General features: G+C 37.6%; 3 protein-coding genes across 6 annotated transcripts; 1 reads left to right on the forward strand and 2 right to left on the reverse strand.

Moving 5' to 3' along the window:
* Positions 1 to 2,676: 2,676 nt before the first annotated feature.
* On the reverse strand, positions 2,677 to 6,082 carry LOC113761938 (RNA-binding protein 2-like). 3 transcript variants are annotated; one of them, XM_027305133.1, is made up of 7 exons: positions 5,820 to 6,080; positions 5,141 to 5,262; positions 4,801 to 5,038; positions 4,659 to 4,720; positions 4,478 to 4,559; positions 3,220 to 3,356; positions 2,677 to 3,105 (listed from the first exon to the last, which is right to left on the reverse strand). In XM_027305133.1, exons 1-6 carry the CDS (start codon positions 5,911 to 5,913, stop codon positions 3,235 to 3,237), a joined length of 720 nt encoding a protein of 239 aa, XP_027160934.1. In that variant the 5' UTR covers positions 5,914 to 6,080; the 3' UTR covers positions 2,677 to 3,105; positions 3,220 to 3,234. The 3 variants fall into 3 exon arrangements, with proteins under 3 accessions (XP_027160934.1, XP_027160936.1, XP_027160935.1); XM_027305135.1 differs by having other exon boundaries at positions 3,220 to 3,338; positions 5,820 to 6,079; XM_027305134.1 differs by having other exon boundaries at positions 2,677 to 3,356; positions 5,820 to 6,082.
* Positions 6,083 to 7,800: 1,718 nt separating this feature from the next.
* On the reverse strand, positions 7,801 to 10,355 carry LOC113762242. Its single transcript, XM_027305607.1, has 4 exons — positions 10,261 to 10,355; positions 10,095 to 10,154; positions 9,944 to 10,006; positions 7,801 to 7,950 (listed from the first exon to the last, which is right to left on the reverse strand). Exons 1-4 carry the CDS (start codon positions 10,342 to 10,344, stop codon positions 7,801 to 7,803), a joined length of 357 nt encoding a protein of 118 aa, XP_027161408.1. The 5' UTR covers positions 10,345 to 10,355.
* Positions 10,356 to 10,603: 248 nt separating this feature from the next.
* On the forward strand, positions 10,604 to 16,180 carry LOC113763073 (nephrocystin-3). Of its 2 annotated transcripts, XM_027306767.1 has the most exons (10): positions 10,604 to 10,734; positions 11,319 to 11,564; positions 12,044 to 12,275; positions 12,503 to 12,653; positions 12,956 to 13,178; positions 13,268 to 13,359; positions 13,548 to 13,683; positions 13,959 to 14,290; positions 14,549 to 14,906; positions 15,398 to 16,180. In XM_027306767.1, the coding sequence occupies exons 1-9, from the start codon at positions 10,655 to 10,657 to the stop codon at positions 14,791 to 14,793; spliced, it is 1,737 nt and encodes a 578-aa protein (XP_027162568.1). In that variant the 5' UTR covers positions 10,604 to 10,654; the 3' UTR covers positions 14,794 to 14,906; positions 15,398 to 16,180. The 2 variants fall into 2 exon arrangements, with proteins under 2 accessions (XP_027162568.1, XP_027162569.1); XM_027306768.1 differs by lacking the exon at positions 15,398 to 16,180 and having other exon boundaries at positions 13,959 to 14,320; positions 14,549 to 14,636.
* Positions 16,181 to 19,042: the final 2,862 nt, after the last annotated feature.

The raw sequence follows: 19,042 nt of genomic DNA on the forward strand, positions 1-19,042 counted from the left end.
CTGACTACATTTCACAGAAATTTTTACCCGGAAAATTATGTACTTTACTAATTACTACTCTGTTATTTGGACAGAAGATTATTTGAAATAATTATTATATCACTTTTTTGTGATGTGCTGTGAATGAAATAAAAAGATGTGTTAAAGATTATATTTATGATGCAAGCAAATAATTTTTGGCTAAATAATGGCCGTCCAAACAAAATATTAATGTGGTCGGTCATATTAATTCCTGGTCGTCGTCGTCGTTCGAGTAGCATGGGGTTCCCTCAATTTCTTTCGCCTAGTTTAGCATGATCATCCAAAGCTTGCGAGAATTTTAATTATGAAAATATCTTTCTTTTTCACACGTACCAGGAAAACAAAAAGTCTTTTCACATCGAATTTTCACACGTACCAGGAAAACAAAAAGTCTTTTCACATCGAAGAGAGACGTTATCTAGTTCCACGAGAACAAAAAGAAAATAAAAGGAAAAAAAATGAAAAAAGCTAATAGAAAAAAAAAAAAGAATTTAAGATAGCAGGGATAATATTGTTCAAACATATCATTCAAGGGAGCAAAATGCCCATTATTATAGTTTAGGAGGTAAACTGCAGTTGGGTATATAATTTGTGTGGGTTTTTTGCATATAACCCTAATTTTTTTGATAGATCATCCAGTTGTTTGTGCTAATTTATAGAGGCAAAGGTTAAACTGATTTCAAAAACCATCCTTACATAGCCTATTATTATAAAACCAAGAAACCAAGGCGAAAGGAAGAAATGCTCGAGTGCTAAAATCTGAAAGTATGTTCTCATCATAAAATCAACTTCGACCTGAAATCCGGTGAACATAAACATCATATGCTCTTTTTTTTTTCGGTTGACTGACAGCATATTCCAAAGAAAAAAGAATAAAACACAGAAGGAACAGAATGAGGCATACTCTGAACAATCTCAAGCTCATGACCAAGGCAGAAAGCCAATCTATTCAAGCTTTGAATAAATTACTGGAGGAAAAGAAATCAGGAGTCTTAAAAGAGCCAAACACGAATTAAAATTTGTCAAGGTCAAACTTTGATTCAGTTGATCCGCCTTCTGCAGCTTGAGCACATTTAGATCAGTAAGGTTTGTAGCTGACAAGAACATCAAATCGACAAAGACTCTAATTGCTCGTTTGCATTCCACTTCCAGAGGACCACAGCACCACAAATTTTAAAATCAGTTAACTAAACAATTTTCATTTAAAAAAAAAAACAGAAAATTTTTTTCACATTCCATCAGGTTCATTTTATCCAGCATGAGGTTACAGCCAAACAAAAACTACTTAGATGCTTTGCTTGTCTGCATTCCACATCCACAGCACAACAACAATGAAAATCAGTTAGCTAAACAGAAAGAACTAAAAATCTGAGAAGTTGTTCCACATTCCATGTCCTCCTTTTTCAGAAGTAACTTTCAGACCAATATTGACTGTTCCAAAATTCCAAAGCCAAATCCAACGTATCTGATACAAGCACTGTGGGCCCTTCAACATTATCAGCAAGAGAATCTCGAGCATGAAAATGCTCGTAGCTCAATTACCACAGCCGCGAGTGAATAGAAATTCAGATGTACAATCAAGATATGCCTTGCATCAGACAAGGCTCAAACAGAACACCAAGAAAGACAGCAATCAGCAAATCAGCAGATCATGAAGTTTTTACATCCCATTAAGCAGGTATGGCCAGGCAACCAAAGTCTATGATGCTTCCAAAAGCAATTAAAACCACACCACATTAGCGGCACAACTAAGGGCAAAGAGATGCACAAATACCATAACAAGTATACTAGTTTTGAAAATCTTCTCAATCCCCATCATTGATACAAGATTCTGCTTATCGCTCTAAAATTATACAGTTCAAGATAAGGAATCCTATCTAAGGTCTTGGAAAAATTTTCCTTTGGAAAATCTTATGTCATCATTGAACATGGATGGTTGAGTGAAACGAGAATACAGCACAGCGCTGCATGGTTGACAATGTCCCTAGTGCAAACTAACTGCAAGAAGTCAATGTTAAGACGATCTATGTCAAATTTTAACGCAGTTATGTTGGTGTTCTTTCATAGCAAGATTTCCTGCCCAGAGATAAGGTCTATTAGGAGCTTCCTCATTTCGATAGAGGTAGAGCTTCTTCAATCCAAATGACATTGGAGTAACATTGTCAATTAAATGCATCTTGCTACAGCAGGAGACGGCATTTTCTCCACTTCAAGAACTGAAAAATGTGCAGAAACTCCTAATAGAGAGTGACGCACATGCAGGACTGTTTTGGATTCATATCAAAGGGAAGTGCATCACACGTGCACAAGTTGCTAATCTTCAACTCAAATAAGTGATTAATGCATGGCCAAGATGCAGCTCTCCCTCTCTCTAACCATCCTTTTATTTTCTTTTAACAAAATTTCATAAATAGCATTGATAGGGGCACCTAACACCCTTCCATTATCATTCCAATTCTTGATAAGAAGCTAATGAATTCAAGGTATCATTCCAAAGGTATTATGTTTTCAATTCCAGAAGAAACCTACAAAATGCAGTCCGGCTTATGCTTGCATTAGATTTTCCAAATGTCTGTGAAGGATGTAGAGGGCACAAACACGTTGACATATAAAGTGAACCAAAGAACTAGGGCAGAAAATGAATAGTCTGTTGCGTCATCGTAATTTAAAAAAAAAAGAATTAAAGAAGGAAAAGGGTGAAATAGCTATAGTGCTCATCAAGCACAGATTCAGTAAACAAGCTTAAAAACCATCATGTAGCACAATAGTAAACTAAATAAATTGCACTTAGTGTTACATTAACTTGTATAAGAGTCTCCTATATTTTGAAGGCCAAAAGGATAAGGATCATCTGCCATGACCTATAACATTATCCCGCATGCCCTCCAACTTCAGAATAGATACCAGATTTTGAGACGAAAAACAACAGCAATAGAAAACGCTAACACGCTCTTAAGACATCAGCAGCCACCACTCAAATACGGCAACCCACCCAATTCAAGCTGGACCTAGGGAAAGCGTCCATTTGGAAAACGATGTAATTCGCAAAAGTCCAAGGCATCGTATCATCTCTCGTGGTAGGTCCTACATACAAGCGTTGTTCCATTATTTAGTGTGCTTTAATGACCACTATATCTAACAAAACATAGTGGCCATAAACATTAAGGGTTCAAGCGCATCGAGTGTATCACGTATCACCTGTAGCTGCATAATTCAGCGTTTTCCACGATGCCCGCCACCCGACCTTGCACCAGGGTAGCGAGCAAATTGCAGCCTTAGACGCACAGAATCACGGTCATGCTCGTCGAATTTATAACCTGCAAGATTAAGTTTGTCTATTTTACGTGTCATCCCAAGGTTTTTTTTGTTATTACAACTGTGGGATATCAACTCATTTTCATAGTTGAATTATTGCTGCATTGGAAACACATAAACACACTCGTATAATAATGTCCATTTATGCTATTTACCAACTTTCAGCACACTATGCAAGTCCACCAGATAGAGTTCCACTAATCTGTATGTGCCCAAGGAAAAAAGATATCTTAAATGCGGCCAAAAAATCTTATTCTTTTGCTAAAAGAGCTATTGACTTTATATTATCACCAATCAACAATTTCGATCATTATGCATAGATAATTTCCTGGATTCTAAAGACGAATAATCTCACCAATACCTGTCATATTTGATCTCAATGTGAATTTCCCGGAATGAAGAACATGAAATGGCACAACGTGAAGTCAGAAGTGTAAAAATGAAAACTAAGCTGCACCATTTCTGAATCAACCCTATCTGGAGATATAAGTTTCGGTTCAGAACAGACTAGTACAAGAGACTGCATCCAACATCAGGCTTGGTGGCACTAGCTGTTAGATTCATGATCTCAGATCCTGAATTCACGCCTTCTGCTTCCTTTCTCACTCTTAAATTGTCAATAGAAACACAACTTAAAATGCCAACTATAACTAAAACCGGTAACCTGGTCAGACTTGCTAGTTGATTTTAAACTCCATTGTCATCAATACAGTCATACATGTCTGAGTGAATCCAGACACGCAAAATATGGTGCTACCATTTACTGGGTACCAAATACAAAAATGGGCACCCTTTGGAATTGATCATCGTCTTAGCAACATCTCCTAATATAATAGATGCAAATTTATGGCTCAAAAAGGAAAAGTCGTGATAATATTAGTCCAACAGATAAAATTGGGCTTGCGTTGGTAACAATAGTGGAGATGTTGTGATAATATTAGTGGAGCTGATAAAAACAGATGGTATTGACAACAATAGTGGTTCTTTTCAATCTTCCAAGATCTTGTGAGCAATAGTGTTTCTTTCAATCTTCCATGATTAAGCACAAGTTCATAATTAAGCCCATAATTCTTTACCTGTTCACTATTCTTTTCATGCGGAAATGGTGTAACAAGTATAACATTGTATTTCTTAATCTTACCTTGTAATGCATCCATTGCAGTAGCTGCATAAGCTGGACTTGCAAAATCAACAAAACAAAGGACCAACGGCTCACCTCCAGGCTGCAACAGTTCATGGAAATTCAGCGTAGCAGCATAAAAATACATATACAAAAGCCTTTATGGATTCAGGAAGAGGTATAAATTAGTGTCTATACTTACATGCCTCGAATCTTTGGTTACAAGCCTCACTTCTTTGTAGCCTACAAAGGGGCGGAATATATCTGCATACCAGAGTGAAGGAAACCAAAGTAGAATAGAAATATGAAAGCAGTGCTTTGAAATCCCAATCACAAAAGGATACGAGAAACTTCTCGACGTGTGCAATTGGCAGGCAAGCCCTCCACAAACAGCGTACTGGAAGCATCAGGAGGAAGAGGAAGTTCAGATCTTCCACCACCTACACCCATGCTCCGGCTCTTTGTGCTCATAGCTAAATCAGATCCCCCCATGCCCACAATTCGCGGATCATCAACAGGATGTCCACCAAGTCCATTACTCATTGATCTTGCAGACTCCCCACCAGAGTAAGATGACAATTGCTGTTGAATAGCAAAAGTGTGTCAGACACAAGCACAAATAGGTGAAATTCACCTAACCTGGCGATCTAAATTTGAAGAGTAAAACCTAATGCCAAAAAATACCGAGCTACGTAGGTAACGGTCATAAGATGCTCCAATAGGGTCAGTATCTCTGATGACACGGTGTGATACCCTTTCATCTTCGCGAGCATAGTAGTTCGACAATTCATGGCCACTAGGCACATCTGCCACATAAAAAAGAACACATCAAAGTCAATCATAGAGGTCCAAACATGGTCAGTTTAGTAGCCAATTTGAAGTATGGCATAATAACTGTATGCCATTCATGTAAAATAAAAATTTATATAAGAAAAGAAACATCAACTCTGGATGCCCTGTTTTCCTATGTCCTCATAATTCCTAACTTTACCAAAATTAAGCCGGCCACAACAACAGTAATGATTGTAATAAAAATAGCACGGCATCTCTTATTTCTCTTTTCTCATCCCCTAAAGTGAGATAAATTAGTTTTGATGGGGGTCAACACAATCATCTACTCTTAAAAATAATCTATACAATTGGCTAAATCTACTTTACCCAAATTTTCAAGAGCCATCTTTTGCATTCACTCGGAAGAAATCAAAGATCGCTTTTTTTTCTTTTTTGGTTTTACTGCTTTTGCAAAACACAGTGATTCTGCAAGTAATACCCAAACAAAACAATCCCCAAAACCCTAGCTTAGAGAAAAAATCGACGAAAACAGGTAAAATTGGAAACAAACGGTGGAATATATTATTAATACCGTAATCAGAACGAAGACGTTTCGCGACCGGCAACTGAAGAGTCGCCGAGGCCTGCTGCCGGCTGTCGCTGTACCTCCAATACGCTTCGGCCATTGAATTCCGCCCTTAATTTTTTTTCTTTTCTAATTATTTTGATCGAAGTAAACAGGAAAACCCAAGCGTGCACCTAACAATCTCTCGAGCGAGCGCTTGTGTTTGTGTTACTGTTAAAACTAGCCCCGGCCGCGCCACGCACCTGCACTATTTCCTCTTTTTTGCATTCTCCCTCTCCTTCTTTTGTCCCTGTTAAAGACCGCAGATTAACGAGATTACCCTTCGGTTCTTAATATAACTATATATAACCAAAAGGTTAAAACAAAAAATATAGATCAAAAAGTTAAATCGCTATCCAATATTGACCCATATTTCTCTGCATCGAGGTGGTGGTCGGATGGTAAAGAAAGTAGTTAAATTAAATCCAGTCAAAATCAATCATTTAGAAGGATTTTAATAAATAATTAATACCTTAAAAATTTTATGGGGTAGTTACAATGAAATCAAGAAATTTTTTTAAAAATATTTTTTAATACATGATGTAATTTAAGTTGTATTAAAAATTAAAACAATCTTTTCATTTATGTGATTTGAAATACGAATCCTACTTATAGAAAAAAATTATAAATAAGTTAGAATTAAATAAATTAATAAAAAATAATTTAATGACCAGATATACATCTAAGAATATCCTTTTTTTTTTGTTAGAATATCATTCGTTATATTAAGAAATAGTTGTTATATATCTACAAAATTACTCGTTATTACATTTATAACCGTTCATATTTTCATATTTTTACTTTTTAACGTCATTTAATTTTTTATTATCATTGTAAACTTCACAAGTAGTGTAACATAAGGGTTGTGTTAGAATAAAATTCTTATATTTATTGCATTTCTAATAACAAAAAAATCAATCCCAAAGAGGTACGTGAGATTTTGAAAACCTAAGTGGTGCTAAGTAATATTATAAAAAATGTCAAGGAAGGTTTTAGAAATTAACCCTTTAGAGACACAAGTTTATTATTTGCAATAAAATTTTCCACGCATTTGGGATTGCAATTCAAAAACCGAAAAAAAAGTAGAATAGGAAAAAAATGACAATTCATTAGGATTAAAAAGTATATATGAAATTGGTTTTGTGGTGCCTCTAAAATTTTTCTTCAATTCTTTTTTTTTTTCAAAATTTGTTAAAGAAAAAAATGCCTTTTTTAAAATGTTATGTTTACCCTAATTCACCACCAAGCTATTAATACAAAAGAAGGTTCACCCTCTATTTTGAGGAGGAAAAAAAATTTTTTTTTTTTTGGGTAATGCTTTTTAGTAGCTTCATGTCCGTCAAATTTTAAGATAATAAATCTCAATACTCTAATGCTTGATCGTATAGAGTGAGAGTTTCAGCTCTTCAATTTTTTCAGATAATTTGTCTCAAATGTTGACAGAAATACACCGTATGCAATTGCATGGGAGATCCGTCACCTTGCTCACTAGCCCCATGTAATCAAGGCAGATTTCGGTCTGCCATTCCAAGCCAAAGGCCAAACTGCGAGCATAACTCATAACCCCCGAGCACCGTCTCGTTATCAATTTTTGCACTACGGAACCAAATCATTTGTCAACTGTAATGTCAGCTCAAACGCTCGAACTATTATAGAAATCAGTAGGAAAAGACGGATAAACACTGACTGCAAATATTACAAGAAAACTAATCTGACAAAAGTTTGTCTATCAGATTATTTTTACAATTTACAACATCTACGACAATCTAAAGCTCTTCTCTCAAATAAACCAGGACCAGGATTGAAATGGATCGGACTCCAAGTATGCTTCTGGACGAGACGTCCAGCATCATTCATTCGATTGCTCAGTACATGAAGGATAGCCTTCTTTGCACCATATTCATCCGGTTGTTTTCAACATACATTTTCGCCTCAGCTGCCACCTCATTCACAAAATCAAAATCGGTTTATCCTCAGATAATAGTAGTCTATGGATATCCATGGTCAGGAGCTTCCCCCCGTCTCTTATCTTCCTGACCTGTTTCTTCAAGGAAGGAACTCTTTTCCAATTGGGTTCCAGAAACTCATCCTTCTTTGTCTGTAAATTACCAAAGGGACAAAAGGGTGGGCACTTGGTGAGGGAATTGCCAAATAAATAATAAATCTACTGAGGCTTCTGGATACTTTTAAGCAGAATAATGGTTCCAAAGACCATTTTTGGCTAAAGAATTAATAAGAATAGCAGAGCACAAAATATCTGGCCCATTATTGAAAGTGAAAATTCCTTAAAGGCCCCAAGTAAAATAGAGGTTTGGCATTCCACAATTTATATCCATACTACATATAAAGTTAGAGGAAGGGATTGGGGTAAATTCTTTTGTCACTTCTAAGCATCCATTTTTATCCTCAAAAACTAAATTTTATCCTGACTATCCGATTATACATATCCCAACATAATTTTCACTTTTCGCTGCTGTGACTACCAATAGGCTTACACTGCCAAGGTAACTGCCAATGGGCATAACTACCAAGATAAACTATCAATTCAATAAAGAAAATTTCATAAAAATTAGCTTATTCTTAAATTGCAGCCACATGAGTGTGCCCTTAGCACTAGCTTAGTTAAAAACAGAGAAATGCCAGAGCAACTATCAAAATTCATATACAAATCACTTTATTCAGATACATTCAATCATGCTTTCCATGTAAACGATATCTGTAGAGCCAACAAAACTTCTATTCTGGGATCGGGTCATGCTAGAGAATTTGCTTTGTCAATGGGTCTCAACTTTAAGCATTTTTCTACAAGAACGCACAATTTTGTCTTCATCCACATCATCAGACATAAACTAAGTTTGCCACATCATCCCAAAATAAAATCCCACATTTGCCACATCAGAGTTGCCACATAAACTAAGTTTTTACTTATGAAATAAAATTTGAAACTGAAAATAAGAAATAAATAAAACCAGATTTGACAATACCAACATCACTGCAAAATTTAAAGAAGCTCCAAAATGCTTCAACATATGAAAATACTAGAAACTTTCTTTCCAGGGAAATGACTGTGATAACAGACTCAGTGATCAACATCCAGCTTAAGAGTGCTCAAGTCTTCCAGCAATAGCACGTCCTTGATAGGAATGTAAGCACCAAATAAGAAGTTGAACCCATATTGTGCTAGTGAATATAGCAGGGGAGGCTTGTTAAAAACTACTAACAACGCATCTTCGAAGCAAGTATCCAGTACACACCGTTGGAAAACGAGACTTTGAACCACAATAAATCCATTAAGTTACATCATGCAATTTAGCAAAGCTCAAACCAAAATCTTAGATTCCACCAGTGAATAAAAAGCACTACCATTCTCCATCTCCTTATTGAAGCCTCTCAGAAAAGTAGCTTTGATTTCACATATTCTCTAACTATAAAGTCTATTTACACGCTCTCTCAGCAATGTGAACTTCTCATTGTTGAAATATTTCAAAGCATGCACCGCATAAACACAACATTGCTCTCCTTTACACTCAGCACAGAGGCTAGCTTTGGATCATTACTTCAATTTTCACTCTATTTTGAAGATTCCAGGAAAATGACATGCCATCATTTCCATCAATTACATTTTGAACAAGCATAATCTCATTCTGCATCTAAACAGCCCAGTTTTTGTCATGGACTCTCAAGAGGATGGTAGTTTTTACCTTCTAGGTATCATGCAAGTCAGCAAAAGTCATTGTCCTGTAGATGAACTAAATTAAGTTTCAACAATATTGAGTTCCAAATTATCAAGATCCAGCAATAAAGATCATAACATTAAGGAAAACAATTGGCAAAAAGAATCACTGTGAGGCAAGGTTCCAAATTCACCCTTATCTACAAGCTCTCAATTTCAACAAATAAAACTATCAAGCATCTGCACTGCTCAGGCTGTCGTTGGTTGAGTATAAGAGCTGGAATGAGAGGTAAACTAAGATATAAAATCCTATTCAAGTTCAGCCACATTTACATGCTTACTACTACTACTTATTAGGGGATGCTACTATAATTCCAGAAAAAAAATTCAATAAATGGAAACAGAAATTGTCCATTACCAATTTTCTTCGCCTCCACACCCGCCTACGCCCAGGACCATCACTTTTCGAGCTGGAAATCCGCTGTTTTCCAATAATTCATTAAGTAAATCGACAAAAGTTTTTTCGGATTCGCGCACAAAGTCGAATACCAAAATCATAAGAATCGTACCTGGGACCTAATTTCGAGGTTCCACCGGCATGGATTAACTTGAGCTTGGAGATCAATTCTCTGCAGCAAAGTGAAATTTAAAGTCAAGACGAACGAATTTCGAGATAAAATATGAAAATGGCAAATTAGAGTAGCATTTGATATGCTGGCACTACTGGTAGTTTACAGGGGGTGGATACTGGCGCAGCGATGAAGAAAGACGATAAGGCAGCCATTGCCATTTATTCTCCTTCTTCTTCTTCTTTACCATCTTTCTGCTGCTATTCGCCACCCTTTTGTACGCGTGGCAATAGTTTGCAAAATACCACTATATGTCTCTGAAAATACAAAACTGCACTTGGGCTTTACGAACGCGGACTGTTTGGGTCAATGTGGGCTAACAAATGATATTGGGCTCAACCTGCCTACCAGCCCAACCATCATTGTCCAATATCGTTGGCTGCTAAAACTAAAAGTAAAGGGCATGAGGGGATTATTTCCATCCAGTTCCATAATATTCTATTCTATTCTATTCTACAGGAGACAGCCGGCGCGGTGGCTCGCAGAATTGCAGATAAAGAATGGCAGCAGCTGCTGCAGCTTCTCTGCTCTCTTCTTCCTCAACTTCTTCTCTTATAACTCCCACTAATAATCTGTGCAAGTACGCATTAAACTTTTCTCTCGTCCTTCTTCTATTTTTTTTTAGCGCATTTAGTTGTGCACTTAAGGTAACTACACAAGGATAAGGATGATATGTGAATCCTGAACCCTGCTAAGCTGTTAGTTTTATTTCCTTCTTCTTCTTCTTCAGTCTAACTCTTATATCTCTATGACTCTATCAGCTTAATTATCGTCTACCAAGTACAGCTTCTCAAGCTTGTGGGTTCAAGGGGTGGGAATGATTTATATGTCATATTCTCTAATAACGTAGTTTGTCTCTCACCATTTAATACTTGTTGTTGAACTAATCCAGAAATTTCAACTCTCCCTTTGCGGCATCACTGTGAAGCAACCCTTTTTAAAATTTTTATTTTTTTTTTCCTTTAAAAAGTTTGATGTTCTAGTTTCTAATAGGTGTGGGATTGTCGATTTACCTTTCTCCCCAAATCACTCCCTTTGTGCGTACAATGTGTTTTTTTTTTTTTTTTGCTCTTTTTTTGTTTCAGCTAATTAACCCATATTAATCGGATGGTACCCCAGTATTTGTCCGTTATGCGTTTATTTTCCTTTCCTTTGATCTTTCAGGATGCATTCTGCCGCCTGTCTGGACTCCCGTTTATATCAGCTGCTGAAGGGCTTCATTACTTCTGCAGTTTACTGTCTTCCATGTCAAAAATGTAATGTTAAGCTCTACATGGTCACCACTCCTGGAGCGCCATTCAGTCGTCATTGTAGGCGACTTGCCACAAATGGCACAGTAGAAGTGGATGGAACAAATCAAGAAGATCGATTGATCGCCTCTGGTGATCATAGTCCAAGCAATTTGGAGAGGTACTAAAACCACAATTGCATCAAGAACTAAATTCCTACAGAAGCTTGAGTTATATTCGTTGTTGGTGCTTGTGTAGAAGTGCCCATGTATATCAGCTAAAAAGCTCAATTAAGCAGCTTCCTTGTATCAAAGCTTTAAGGATAGCATCCTGTAATAGCCGGCTTTCCTTCATTGATGCACTAGCGGAGCAATGCTCAGAACAGATCTGTGATTAAGCTAAAACAAATCAGTTTCTGAAATTCCATCTGTTTTTCAGCGTCTTGAACTGAACTATGCAAATAGTGTCTGATAACCTTCCTGGGAATGTCCGACTTATGACCAAATTGAAATGTGGAGACATCTTAAACTGCTGTTTCAGTTGAAGTAGGTCAAAATCTTTTAGGAAAGTAGTCCTGCACACCATGTCAGTCATGTTATGCTATATACCTCATTGTGAGTGGGGAAAAGTTGAGTGATACCTCTCCCTCTCGCTTGGCAGTATATACAACCTTGAAAGACAGCTGGATGGTTTATTCGACGAAGTCAAAACTTTGATAAGATTGGGAAAGGAAAACGATGCCTTTGACCTACTTCAAGCAAATTATGTTGCTGTGAAACAACAGATGGATACTGGTGCTAGAGGCATAGAAGAAGCTGCTATTCTCGATGTAATTGCATTGGGATACATGGCTCTAAGTGAAACAAGGATGGTTGCATCTGTGTTAGATGTGGTGAGACGAATTTGTTAGGAAATAGATATCTCGTTCTCTGATTTGGTTAATCTCTAATTGAGCATAGATACGTTTCATTTCGAATTTCTGAATGATTATATTTTGATGACTATGCTTAGTTTTTAGTCCTTCAAGTAGTCACATTTTCTTCTGGGGAGCATCTGGTACTTTATCCTAAATTATCTTGCATATTCCTATACTAATTATGTAAGTTTTCCTGCTCCCAGGTAGAGCAAGTTGTTGAGGAATTAAAAGATGATGAGCCTCTTCTGGATTCGATACTTTTACACATGGGAAACATGTATGAGAAGGTGAAAAAGTTTGAAATGGCCATTTATCAGTACAGGAGGGCCCTTAGAATTATGGAAAAAAAATATGGTAAGTTTGTTCTTTTGTATGCTGCATTCTGACAGGTGATGGTGAGATAGTTACAGCTGGAGTGACTAATTGATGCCTATCCTTAGATGCTACTATATTTGCAGCCTCGCCTCAATTTTCTCGACAGTTCCACTGAAGTTTTGCTTTTTACTTGTCTGGTTATTAGGAGCAATAAGTGGAAGGCGCATCTGTTGTTTCATAGGGACATAGACTTTTACATTCTAGTTTAGTCATCTGCCATGGTAGCTTTGCCTCCACTTCTCTGCAAGCATTGATATTTTATGAAAATTTTCTTTTTGCAGGAAATAGTAGTACTTTCCTTGTCACTCCGATGTTAGGCATTGCAAAAGTTCTGGGTTCTACTGGAAGAGCCACGGAGTCAATAGAGACATATCACCTGGTGATTAAGATATTGGAATCTGGAAGGGGCCTTGTATGTGAGGAATTGCTGTTGCCTTTGACTTCACTGGGCAATCTTTTATCAAAGGAAGGAAGATCATCTGAAGCCGAAAATGTTTTCAAGAGGTTACATATCTCCAGCTAATATGCTTTAATTGCATGAGGTTTTGGTTTTGATTATTCACGCTCTCTTGGCTTTTTCTGTCATTGTGCAGAATTTTAGACCAGTATATCAAGTTATATGGAGAAAAAGATGGAAGAGTAGGAATGGCTATGTGTTCCCTGGCACATGTAAAATGTGCAACAGGTAAGCTTTTACAGATTTCTCTATACAACAAAATACTCAGATATCTCGATTTTATGTCCATTGTGCGCCTCCTCTCGTACCATTTAAGATCACAGTTGCATCCAATTTTTATCTATTGAGAAGTGTTACCATGTCATGGACTTCTTTGTACTTCCTAAACATGTTGGATTCAATCGTACTCATCACAGGTGATGTACATGAAGCCATCAATCTATATAAGGATGCTTTTCAAGTTCTGAAGCATTCAAAGTCCATAGCATTAGATGATGAGCTGATGGAGAAGATGAGAATAGATGTGGCAGAATTACTTCATGCAGTCGGAAGGTAAATAATTAGCTAATTATATGCAACTTTCTTTGTTAACTAACTAACTTTGTGCTAGATTATCAATGCCTTTTGATGAATATCATGTTTGAAGGGTCATCTTTTAATTATAAATACTCAAGTTGTTATGCACTTCAGATTGTTCTACTTCACATCTGGGGTGATATACTGCGTTTAATAGGCTAAACCTTGTGGAAGAAAGCTTTTCTATTAAATTTATGACTTTCAAATTGGTTTTGACTGTCTATCATTGAAATGCGTCATTACATTTTCAGAGGAGAAGAAGGCAGGGTCCTTCTGGAGGAGTGCTTGTTGATCACTGAGAAATATCAAGGGAAAGACCATCCGAGCTGTGTCATCCATCTAATGAACCTTGCTGCTTCCTATTCACAGTTCAAAAATTTTGCTGAGGCTGAACGCTTGCTCAGAAAAAGTCTGCAGATCATGATGAAGACAGTACCTCCAGATGATCAGTCCATCACCTTTCCGATGTTGCATCTGGCAGTTGTACTGTATAATCTGAATCGAGATGAAGAAGCTGAAAATTTTGCCTTAAACGCTTTACTTATCCGTGAAAAAGCATTTGGAGAAGAATCCCTACCAGTTGGTGAGCTTTGCCTACCCATTTTATGCTGAAGTATGTTGTATATACTTTTGTAGGTACTTCATTCCTGTAGAGATTGTAGTAGCAACCTTCTTTTGTGCTTGACCAGCTTATATCCTAGAAGGATTTGGAGCATATAGTTCTTGATTGGCTCCTAGTTTTTTCCCACCACAGACTGACAATAAAATCTCCATTTCTGCTCTTTGCATTGATTAACCAACTTCTTTTCATATTTTGATCTTTTTTTTACCTACATTGCAGGGGAGGCTCTTGACTGTGTGGTCTCCATTCAAACCCGATTGGGGAGGGATGATAAAGAAATACTCAAGCGGCTACAAAGGATCTTGAAAATTCAAGAGTTAGCTCTTGGCAATGATAGTAAAGAGGTTGTGGAGACATTGAAAAAAGTAATATATTATTTGGACAAATTGGAAATGAGATCTGAGAAGTTGCCTCTGCAGAGAAGATTGTCTAGACTGAGAAAGAAATTAAAAGAAATGGTTTAGTGGTAACATGTGTTATCTTTGGTCAAATTTCCTACTTTCCCTGCCTACTTCCCTCCACTGGAGGTTGTGAAGCTGCTCATATATGGCATTTCCACTGAAGAGAATGAATCAAGGTACCAAATTTTAGAAAATCAACTTTGTGCTCATTTTGATTGTTGCACAATTTTTTTTATTTCAAACTACTTTTGTTTGGATAACTATTCCCCATTTTTTGGAGGACACATGAATGTATTCATTACAGACTCTGTTTGACTCGCCATCATTTAGTAACAGACGGCTTAATACACAGACACGCGCACACATTCATGTATATTCTTTTCTTGTTCTTAAAGTTCTATGGCTTCCTCTTTTCTGAAATGTCCTGTAACAGAGGGATTTAGTGGATTTGCTCATCCTTCTGCTTTCCAAATTAAGCCAATGTGAGGATATGATGGGTAATTGTAAAGTATCCAAATTAGGCATCGACAAGTATTTGCACGAAGCAAAGAAACAACACAACAGAACGTTTCAAGCGTTTCTTGTTTTTCATTTGATCATACTTGATTGCTTTCTAAGTATGCCACTTCATTTACTTGGCTTTTGTGTTGCATTATACCTGTTACAGGAACTGGACAAAAATAGGAACCGGACATTTAGGGTGGCAATTGCGATCTAGAAGCATGGAACACTACGACACACGACTAAGTCTCATTGGTGGTAAGCGAGCGGCATTGGTTGACTTTGCTCTTAGCAGTGCCATTGCTACAGCCCACATAGATGAGAATTGTCTAGTGGTGTTTTGGAGTTCAACATGGATGAGAATTGAACTCGAGTAATTCTGCATCGATATTGTTACTGCTAATAGGCTCTGATCCACAGGATTCTCCTCAATGGGATCCATCCTTTTGCGTCCTGCTGGTTCGCCTGGCACACGATGGCTGGTTCGAGTACTTTTCACCGCGTCATCCACAGCAGGTCCGTATAAAATCTAATGATCTGATTGGTAAATTGAGTAGGTTTCCGGAAATGGTATGTCAGGTTTGTTTCCTTTCAAAAATGTGTCATCTGTAGCAGCTGCTCCGTGTAGAAATTTGGTTGATCTTAATTATAGGGAGAGATTGAAGCGGGTAACTAGTTGGTAGAATGAGCTCTTAATTTAATATTTTAGGGTAATTCAAGTTAAAAAGATTGTTGGGTTGGCTTGTACTTCTGCAGCTCCCTTGTGTTGAAACAGGAATAGGCCAATGTTCAAAAGTCAAAGTTTGCATTTTAGACCGAGGTCGTTGGTCTTCAAAAAATGCCACGCGGGGACTTCTTGACCAATTCATTTGTTACCTGCTGGTAGTATGTCATTCTTTGTAGCTCTTAAATTGTTCCTGCTAACAAATAAATTTTTTTCTTTTTTTTTTTTTGGTTACGTTATCAATTGTGAGGAACAATTTACTGGATTTAGATTTTAAGGGGATTACAAAAAAAAAACAAAAACAAAAACAAAAACAAGTATGTAAAAGTGTAAACAATTGTCATCGGTAGCGTCCAGTCCAAACACTTGTCGAGGAATTTGGAAAGAGCTAATCAAATGGATTTGGGTAAACGGTACACATGTCTCTCTGGATATCTGTCGTTGTCAACATTAGCTGCCAAATGGCAGTATTTTAGAGGCGCGCAGTCATTCCGTTAATAATCATAAATGAATGAACGCGCACGCGCATGGCGTGGCTCCAAAGGAAAAAAAAAATTTTCAGCATTTCATCCGTCGGCATCATATCATATAGATATATGTCATAAATAATGGCCCAGTCATCATCTTCCCCGTTCGCATCTCTATTCCCACCCATTTTTTCTAAACGTTTTACACGAGCCAGTTTCCATATCCCATCTTCCTGCCGTGTTTTTCTGTTAGTGGGGTACATGTTTTTTCATTGGTAACTTGTTGCTACTAATGTAAACATCCAATCAAGAAGTTGAATATAATCTGGGCGACATGGTAGTGTGAAGTTTGGGCTTGAACTCTCCTCCGTGGCCGGCCCCGGCAATCACGCTGCTCAAACAAATCCCTTTACCCGAGTCATAGTCGGCTAGTGTAGTCATTAACAACTAGAGACAATTACCGGTGTGGTAATGACTCCTCGTTCATTTAGTGGGTACTCTCACTCGTGTTGAATGCTTTCTTAAATGGTCCAACTTTATTTCATTGGAAGTGTCATATAATTTATTTTGAGATATTCTAAAATGTTCGTTATGTTGAGAAAATTAAATATTTTTTAGTCTCTCATTTTGATATAGCCCCTCTCTTCATCATGTGCATGTGTGTTACCATTGATATTCAAATTTTGAATTTGTTGGGGGTAACATTGAAAGAGAAATACAAACATCATAATCAAATCACTATTTTTAAAAGTTGAATTTTTGAAACATAACAACTTAATTGGGATGCAAGGAGTATTTAGTTTTTCTTCTTTTTTTTTTTTTGTCTTTAACGGCACATTTAGTTTAGTCTAATTTACTCCTATAGCCTACTCTAGAGAAGTGATCCAACTAAGTCAGAGAGAACATAACGAGAACTAAATTACCATCAGACCAGATGGAAGGGGACCTGATGGGGACTGAACCACCATCAGACCAGATGAGTGCTTATTTTAAAGGAGTGGTTCAACTGAGTCGAGAGAATTTGACGGGGACTAAACCACCATCAAACCAGATGGGAGGAAACCTGACGGAAATTGAACCATTATCAGATCAGATGGAAAGCGTATAGATTTAGAACAATTCTCGTATAAAGAGGAAGGCAAAGAGTATTTAGTTAGATTGATTGACTTTTCTCTTTTCTTTTTACCCCGAACCTCGGAGCATAGAATAAGGGTACAGAATAGAGGGGATGAATTGAAGTAACTCTAGGAAAAGAAAGTCAAACACCTGCTACTAACAACAAAAAATCTAGAGTGAATGGCCCAAAAGGTCACTAAACTATTAAAAATAGCATCCTTTGGTCACTAAACTTTTTTTGTGGTCGAAAAGGTCACTAAACTCGCAAAAACTCTCCAGCGTAGTCATTTTACCGAATTTCAACGGTTTCTCATCCGGTTACAAGGGTCTTGAATTGAATAAATATTCTAATATGGGCAAAAATGTCCAAAAATTATTGGGGCAAGTGAACTCACAGACTGTTTCGTTCCCAAAGTTGACCAATCAACCGACATTCACTTCGTCTTCTCCGGTGAAGTTTACTGGCTGTGAACACTTCACTTTCCAATTTGACCCAGTGCAGAAGTTTACTAGCTGTGACCGAGATTCACTTTCCTCTCTGTCTCGTCACTTCCGACCTCCCCACTCTCCCTATCCGTCCCACCACTAACCCCAACCCCACATCCAACTCCGACGACGATGACCCCTTTGAGCCCACAAGTTTCATCACTGCTTTCACCACGGCCGTGCCCAGATTGTTGGCGTTGATGGCAAGCGGGTCCTAGAAACAACTGTTAAGGCTGGTAATCTGTTCATAGTTCCCAGGTTTTTCGTTGTCTCGAAAATTGCTGATGCTGATGGTCTCGAGTGGTTCTCTATTGTCACAACTCCAGAGTCAGTACTCCTCAAATTCAATGCTTGATTGTTTTTTTTTTCCTCTCTATCTTGTAAATTCATTCTGACCGTGTTTTTATTTTTGGGTTTATTGCTGTGGTATGGCAGTCCCATTTTCACTCACATGGCTGGAAGAACATCGGTCTGGAAGGCCTTATCCCCGGAAGTGCTGCAGGCTTCCTTCAAGGTGTCCCCAGAAGTGGAGCAACAATTCCGCTCAAAGAGGACCGCAGAAGAAATCTTCTTTCCACCAAATTAAAGCGGGTTTCCCCAGTTCTTCAAATAAGTCTAGTCTCAAGTATAACGAGGTCGGATGTCTCAGTACCGTATTAGGTGGTTTTCCGGTGCTTAACACTGGACACAAAAAAGCTTGATATGAATGCTTCCTTTTCTTGCTCTTTTTTCATTTGATACGAGTAAACATTTTTGCCCTTTGACTATATTCCTCCATTCCACGTTGCCCATGCCACCGGATGAGAAACCGTTGAAATTCGGTAAAATGACTGCGCTGGAGAGTTTTTGCGAGTTCAGTGACCTTTTTGGCCACAAAAAAAGTTTGGTGACCAAAGAATGCCATTTTTAATAGTTTAATGACCTTTTGGGCCATTCACTCAAAAAATCTAAGGAAGAGTGGAAGACCCTTTCTCCCTCGATTCGCTCGAATCGCTCCTGGCTGTCGCTGCCCCATTGC

The sequence above is a fragment of the Coffea eugenioides genome, chromosome 2, assembly GCF_003713205.1.
Source record: "Coffea eugenioides isolate CCC68of chromosome 2, Ceug_1.0, whole genome shotgun sequence".
NCBI lineage: Eukaryota > Viridiplantae > Streptophyta > Magnoliopsida > Gentianales > Rubiaceae > Coffea > Coffea eugenioides.

Bases quoted from the DNA above. Each gene is read 5' to 3' on its own strand.
- LOC113761938 (XM_027305134.1), bottom strand. From the start codon at position 5,913: ATGGCCGAAGCGTATTGGAGGTACAGCGACAGCCGGCAGCAGGCCTCG. The intron at 5,039-5,140 runs GTATTTTTTGGC...GCTATTCAACAG, and splicing joins ACCGTTACCTACGTAGCTCG to CAATTGTCATCTTACTCTGG. The intron at 4,560-4,658 runs GTAAGTATAGAC...GAACTGTTGCAG, and splicing joins TAACCAAAGATTCGAGGCAT to CCTGGAGGTGAGCCGTTGGT.
- LOC113763073 (XM_027306767.1), top strand. From the start codon at position 10,655: ATGGCAGCAGCTGCTGCAGCTTCTCTGCTCTCTTCTTCCTCAACTTCT. The intron at 10,735-11,318 runs GTACGCATTAAA...TTGATCTTTCAG, and splicing joins CCCACTAATAATCTGTGCAA to GATGCATTCTGCCGCCTGTC. The intron at 11,565-12,043 runs GTACTAAAACCA...CTCGCTTGGCAG, and splicing joins AGTCCAAGCAATTTGGAGAG to TATATACAACCTTGAAAGAC.
- LOC113762242 (XM_027305607.1), bottom strand. From the start codon at position 10,344: ATGGTAAAGAAGAAGAAGAAGGAGAATAAATGGCAATGGCTGCCTTAT. The intron at 10,155-10,260 runs GTAAACTACCAG...ACTTTGCTGCAG, and splicing joins TGCGCCAGTATCCACCCCCT to AGAATTGATCTCCAAGCTCA. The intron at 7,951-9,943 runs GTAATGGACAAT...GGTAATTTACAG, and splicing joins TGTGGAGGCGAAGAAAATTG to ACAAAGAAGGATGAGTTTCT.